Genomic DNA, 7,304 nt, shown 5'->3' on the forward strand with positions numbered 1-7,304 from the left:
AAACCAGTGAGAAGGGAACCCCCCACTTCCCAGCACCTGCAGTCAAAACCACACAAGGTGAATTTTGCCTCTGCTCTGGCCCAACCTCCTCCCCCCATCCCACTCCTCTCAAAATGCCCACTAGACAGCAGGTCAGATCGGAAGCAGAATTCCAAAAAAACAGTGATGTTCGGATGTCAGTGTGTGTCGTTCATGGTTTCTGGTATATCTATAAACTACTGGAACTTATTGGTAGCTTCCCCCAAATCTGTTCAGTTTAACAACAGCTCTGTGATTTGAGCAAACTGAAGGAAACCATTAATCCCCTACAAGAGTGAAAATTATAAAACGTAACATGTGCGAGCACATCACAGTCCACAAAATGCTTCCATAGGCAGCAGGATCTCCTTCGGGTCTTCCCAAAAGTGCCATGGGAAAGATACTTTGTCACCTGCCTTTCTGTGTTCCAAAGAGATGAGGAAGTAGGCTTTGCCATCTAGGGTCCCGAATCCCAAACTCGTCCACTTTAGATCTGGATGGAGGAAGGAATCACGTTCTTTCCCCGCCTGGGGACTGGCTGTTCTCAGTGTGCGCCCCAAGCTAGGAGAATCTGGCCATGCCCGAAACGCACACTCTCGGCCCCACTCCAGACCTACAGAATCAGACTCTGCATTTTAACAGGATCCCCAGGTAATTTCTGTGGACAGTAAAATCCGAGGAGCACTGCTTGACTGCAGGCATCTCTTCCATCCTACCAGGCTTACAGCTTTTCGCTCAGTTTTCCAGTAACCATCTGTTGAGCGCCCAGCACATGCCAGGCCCTGCGCTGAATGCTAAGAAATCAGCAGTGGACACGTACCTGGAGCTCCTGTCCTTGTGGAGCTGCCAGTCTGACACAGTAGTTTCTTGGTTTCGGAGGCAGATCAAAATCAGCTGTGGCACATGTTAAAAAAAAAAATTCCCAGGTGCCTAAAACCCACCCCAGATCTCCCTACGCCTCTGGACAGTCAGAAACTGAGATGAGGGCCGCGGAAGCTGCACATCAGAAAAACTCTGTTTCCTGCAACCACTTTGGGGAACCGTCTGGCAACACCTAGCAGAGCTGCAGCCGGACACATCCTATGAGCAGCACTTCCATTGCAGGGCCTGGACCCCGGAGAAACGAAGGCACCTGTGCAAAGAAGACACGAACGAGAACATTCACTGCAGCATGGTTTCCAGAGAAGCACGCTGCCTTCCCAAAAGAACTTCAAAAAGCGACTGGGTGAACAGGAGAACTTCCGAAGTCCAGCCTTGCTGTTGTGCTCAATGGAAGAGGCCCCGGACACAATGTTCAGCAAAGCATGGACGGGGCAGCTGGTGGCTCAGTGGTTGAGCATCTGCCTTTGGCTCAGGTCATGATCCTGGGGTCCTGGGATCTAGTCCCACGTTGGGCTCCCCGCAGGGAGTCTGCTTCTCCCTCTCCCTCTCTCTCTCTGTCTCTCATGAATAAATAAATAAAATCTTTAAAACAAAACCCAAAAAAAAACATGGACAATGTACCTCAATCAGAGAGACATGGCCAGGACAATGACGCATGCCAAATGTAGCCTCAACACTCAATCAACGATCCTCTCGCTTCTGGTCTATAATCTGCTTGCTGCATGTTCTCACCTCCTGGTCATCATTCCCTCAACCTCTAGCTTCCATCCCTTCCCAACCGTTCTGGACCTGTTCTTTGCTCTCCCCATGGGGTTCCCCCTGCATCCTCTTCCTCTCCCTCTCCCTATTTTCAGACAAAGCTGGGAAACTGCCCTGGAGTCCCCGGATTAAAACCAACCCAACACAAGCAACACGGGAAAAGATGTTCAGCCCCTTAGTAAACAGGAGAGTGAACCTGTTAAGTCACAAAGATATCACTTCACACCCATCAGACTGGCACAACATCAAGACAAACAATACTGGGTGCCTGCAAGCACGGAGAGCAGGTGAACTCCCCAGCGCTGCTGGATGGAATGCAAACTGGCACAACTGCTTCGGAGAGCAATCAGGCAATAGGTCAAGAGTTGAAGATGCCCGTTTCCTGTGATCCAGCAATTTCTCCTCAAGGTATATACCACAGAGAAACTTTAAACATGAGCATAGGGAGACAGGTTCAAATCTGTCATGACCAACGCAAAACATGGTAAGCCCAAGGGTGCACCAACGATAAAATGAATCTATCGTAGCATATTCGTGAGGAGTATCGTACGGCGGTTGATAACCTAGAGTTACGTGCATTTTAATGGATAAATCCCAAAACCACAGTTTAAACCAAAGCAAACCGAGAAGGAGAAGTTTAGTATCAGAGAGCGTGTCTAAAACATGATAAAATGATGATACATCTGGTTAATGAATATATGTACATACCTAGTAAAAGTCTATAAACACAAATGATAAATGCCAAGTTTGAAATAGTGGTCAGTGTCCGGAGGAAGGAAGAGTGAACTGAGGAAGGGTTCGCTTGTGTTTGTAGTATTTTATCTCCTCACTGGGTGGTGGATGGAAACCCACGGTGTTCCCTCTATGATTCTCCACACTTTTCAGTAGGCCCGAAATGTATCACCACCCAGAAGAGTCCCAAGTCTAAAGTACTTTAAAGCACGATCGGGCCCTGAAAATGGCATCAGACCTGGATGGGCAGGAGGAGACTGGACCAACAGGTGAAAAGTGAAGCTTGGAGAACCCATGGGGTTTCTTCCATACTCTTAACAAATATCCAGCACAGAGAACCATTCTTAAAATTGTAGTAAAATTTCACGTAGAGGACTTACAACATACCCCAAATTCTTGGCAACCATCTCAGGACAGAAACATTCCAAAAAGCCTTAATGCCAGGATTGATTGTTCACGCAGAACTTGTCTCAAAGTATCTGCTCGTTCATTTTGGGGTGGCTTTTCCTCTTAAAAGATCAGCAAGGCGTTTCAAACCCTCATATTAGCAATTGTGGTTTCACCACAATTGAAGGCAACTCTAACAATGTACATTAAAATATTTAGGCCAGAAGCATTAACTAGACTAAAAGACACCAAACTCTTCCAGTCTGTTTGCTTTGGGCTGGCTCCAAGGGTGGGCTACAGATAAAACCACCAGGAGATACCTTTCTGATGATGACACCGCAAAATTAAACACTATCATAAAGCCTCAAGTCATTTCGATGAACTAGACACGCCAGGCTGGGGAGAAAAGGGACATGGAAACTACAGAAATTTCTCTTAAATGGAAAGAGAACCAAAATTGAATTGAATTTCCATTACAACCCAAACCACCAAAATTCCACACCAGTTAAAAAATAAGTAGGTTTTATCGTATGGGTGAAATGGAACACCACGTTGATATCTAGAAAATAATATTGCAATCTTTCACGCTAAGTAAATATTGGCATTCAACTTTGTTTTCCTCTAGGATTCCAAGAAAAGACAGAGAAAAATCTATAGGCCTAATTGTCAGGTCCTGACCCAACACAAACATCTACATATTAGACTGGGAGACCAGAAGAAGAAAATTTTTCTTTCCACGTTAGCCCACCCCACCCCAGGCTGCAATTTTTAAAATCTGACAACTATCACAGTAGATCCTCACACATGACTTTATCCACTCCCAGATGATACATTAATCTAAGGTTACAGTCTCCAATTATCTTTTAAGAATGAGAAGCAACAGTACCAGAGGAAGAGACAAATTACGCCTTCTCCCAAATTAAAAGATGTACATAGATATTTTTTTTAAATCTTAAAAACATTTTCCAACTAGTCTCAAAACACTGCCTCATGTGACTGATTTAGCAAGATAAAACGACCTCTACACAATCCTCTAGTTTCAAATTTTTGCTAATTCTACTTTCCCTTCATATCAGGGTGATTTCATTTATTTAAAACAATTCAAATATGGCACTCACTATGGTGTCCAATAATATCCTGGGACTGTCCAATGAATGTTAAAATGCTAATGGCTGGTAAATTCGACACAGTTTTAAGTAAGGTGCTTAAGTCCTTAAATGGTTGCTAGACAATTAACAGAAGGAGATTTTTTTTTTTTACACTTTAAATATGTGTTTATTGTATGTCAATAAAGCTGTTAAAAAAAAAAAAGAAAATGATAGTGCTTGGTTCATAACGTACTGTGTTGAGGAGTTTCAAAGTGAAATAGCGGCAGGTCAGTCCCCAGCTAGAGGCTGGTACTTCTCCTGCGGTTGGCGGTGCTGGTGAGGCCAAAGGTCACCACTCCATCCTCACAGGACATTTTGCCTTCCAAAAGACTTCCCATCTGTGTGCTGCGTCAGTCAACGGTAGGTCGCTGCCACTGGCCCAAAGAAGACTGAGAGAGAAAGTGAACCCACTGGCCGTGGACCACCCCTGCACCCCCCACCTGGGTGCATCCTCTTTTGGGAAATCCTCAAAACCTCTATTCTTCCCTGAGCTTCTGACACCAGCATCCTCAGGGATGGACCGGGGATCAGCTCCCTGACCTCTACCCACCTCGGTTCCTCCCTCTTCATCAGGCTTTTCACACGTTGCCTTGAATTGATCTTTCAGATGCTCGCCCCATCTTGAGAAAGAGGTTTCTAATAAAGACTCTTAAGAAATATTGTTCATGAAGAAGCCTCGGACAACCCAAAAAAAATGGACAACCCAGCTTTACAAGGTGAGAAAGACTAACGTCTCAAGAAATACAACCACCTGTCCAAAGGCACCATCACGCTCAGGCTGAACTAAAGAGCCACAGGAAGAACAGATGCCAGGTCTAAGTTACACTGACTGTAGTCATGTCCTCACATAAAACAAAAGATAATCAGACTCTGGTCAAATGCAAATTACATTAAGAAACATCCTGCTGTGTTCATCAGTCTTTTCGTTGTATTGCTTCTGAAATTCTGTTCAACCTTCATCTGTGCAGATAACACACCGGATTGAAACTGTTGAGTCTTCACCAATGCTGTGCCCACAAAATAAGAAACTGCTGAGTTCCATGGGGATAGGGACTCCCCTCATTCATTTATGAAGCACCTACAGCAGTATATGCCAACACGCTCATAGCCGATCCTCAACAAATGGGTGCTTATGGGGACAAAAACAGAGTCTATCTGACACACGGCATTTTCTCTACAGTACATCTTACGGCGCTATCAACAAACGAATTTAAGATTTCGAGGATTCAGACCAATTTGCGTTGGTACAAGTCACATTTCTAGAGGACGCATTTGGTTTCTCCTCAACAAACGCTGCCTCTTCACAAAATTTCCCAGGCTCTTCCAACTGAAATCTTAACCAGGAAAAACAACAACAAAACCCCACAACTTTCCATTTGTTGGGCCACAAAAATACAAAGGGAGTTAAATCCATTGATCTGGACAGAAAATCAGAGGATTATCAACAAGGGACATTTCCTCATGCTTGGCAGCAGCTAGTACCTTTTAAAAATTACAACACACCAGCCAAACAAGCTTTACTATCTCTGAACCAGACACGCTGTGTGGCTAAGCTGACACAAGCAAGCTGATCAAGGATCACTATGGCAGGAGTTCACATGGATGTAAAACTGAAACAAATAGCAACGATCATTAAACTTCCAGTGGACCACAAAACTTCAGTGGGGAAGGAGACAAGCAGAGGGATGTGGATATTTTCCAACACCCCGATAACTAAAACCGGCAGAAGTGTGAGGGGGAAAAAGAAGGTGCTCGTTTCTCGATCACAGAAAGGATTGGCTACAAGTTGTGTTTCTGCTCTGCTGGGTCCTTTCTTGTCTGGTTGAAGAAACAAATCTGCCTTTCAAAGCTAGGTCTCGGCTTGCTCAAGTCTTACCTAGTCTTTTAACACCCTTTCTGGACACATCATCCTGCTTAAAATATGTCAATGTGCCTCCTTAAAAAAAAAAAAAAAAAAAAAAAAGCAACTGGCACTTGCTGTTACAACAGCTACGCAAACCAGCTAGGACCTAATCATGTTAGGAGTGGAAAAGCCCAATTAGAGCCCCAGAGAGAAACTAAACAGTAAACAGAGATTCAGACAAGACCTACCTGGAAACAATTCATCATCCAGTGAAGAATCTAGACAGGGGTCTGGTGAAAATGTACGTTTGATCAGGTGAAAAGACAGCAGTGTCTTCATCACCAAGCCTCCTGGCGTGGGAAGTGAGACTGGGAGGGACAGGGGTGACCGGAGCCGGCTTTTACACGGGGCGGGGCTAAGGATTCCCATCCCAGCCCTTGTATACTACTGCCTTTCGGCGTGGTTTGCATAAATGAACGTGGGGCTTGTTTGTAGTAGTGGCTGCTTCCACCAGGTCCAAGAACGGATCATCTTTGTTGTCCTTTAAACCATCGGAAGGTGACATAACAGTGAGAAAGATGTTAATAATAACAGCTAGTCCTCACTGAGTACTCGCTATGTACTAGGCCCTGTAGGGCAGGAGTTCATTTAATACGACAGGCTAATGAGGCAGGGACCACTGTCATCCCCTCTTTCTGAACAAGGAAAGTAAAACAGCAACTTCTTGTTCAAGGACAAAAAGCTGGTACGTGTTAGAACCAGGACTTGCACTTGGCTCCAGACACAGTGTCCAGACGGGCACAGAAAAATCCCTACTTAGGAATTACTGGCTCCTCCCTTCACCCGGGCGAAGATCCTAACTCTGGTGCCCTTCGCAGGGACTCAGCACGAGGTGTCAACTCTGCCAACACAGCCTGCACGAGAGCACGTCTTCCCTGCAGCCCGCCTCCTTGAGTTTTATGGGACACTGGTGGTGACACTATGCCCAGGTGTGCCAAGAAGCCCCAGCCGCACTGGGGCGGTGCGGGGACGGCTGGACGCTGGCTTCCTCTTGGGACATGGTCGCTCTGGAGTTCCCAGTCTACTTCCCTATAGAGAGGGATCACCCCAGGCAAGCAGGGGGGGAACACCACCAGGAGCTGGGAGGCTGAGGCCACTCAGCACGCACGAGAGCTGCTCTGGTTTCACAGATCCGCTCAGAAAGTGGTCTTAGCAGAGACAGCAATCGGGAAGAAAGGCATCATCACCTTTTCCCTGCACCAAGCCACTGTTAATGCCACTCGACGGGAAGGGGCAGGAGCCCTGTGTCTGTGTGGAGAAGGAAGGAAAGGAGAGGAAATGGACCGGCTCCAGGAGCCACCCACCACATCTACCTGGTCCTGCGCCAACACCTTTGCGGCTCTCACCCTGGGAAGCCCCAGCATTTGCTCTGCATTTGCCCGCAGCAGCGACGTCCAACAGCGCTGAAAACTGAAGCCAGCGCCTGTGGGTCTCGATTCCACCCCTGAGCTACCACAAGGCTCCCCGATGCTCCG

At 46.3% G+C, this 7,304-nt stretch overlaps 1 protein-coding gene across 6 annotated transcripts in view; it reads right to left on the minus strand.

The window, feature by feature from the left end:
• USP46 (ubiquitin specific peptidase 46) overlaps positions 1-7,304 on the minus strand; it is a 93,104-nt gene that overhangs the window by 50,986 nt on the left and 34,814 nt on the right. Inside the window, exon 1 of one of the 6 annotated variants that reach the window (XM_025435502.3) lies at positions 6,018-6,047. The exons of the other annotated variants lie outside the window; for them this stretch is intronic. Within the exon in view, the coding sequence (XP_025291287.1) occupies positions 6,018-6,035 (18 nt within the window). The 5' untranslated portion in view covers positions 6,036-6,047. Of the gene's footprint in view, positions 1-6,017; positions 6,048-7,304 lie in introns of those variants that run through there. 6 annotated transcript variants of the gene reach the window in all.

The sequence above is a fragment of the Canis lupus genome, chromosome 13, assembly GCF_003254725.2.
Source record: "Canis lupus dingo isolate Sandy chromosome 13, ASM325472v2, whole genome shotgun sequence".
In the NCBI taxonomy this organism is placed as follows: Eukaryota; Metazoa; Chordata; class Mammalia; order Carnivora; family Canidae; genus Canis; species Canis lupus.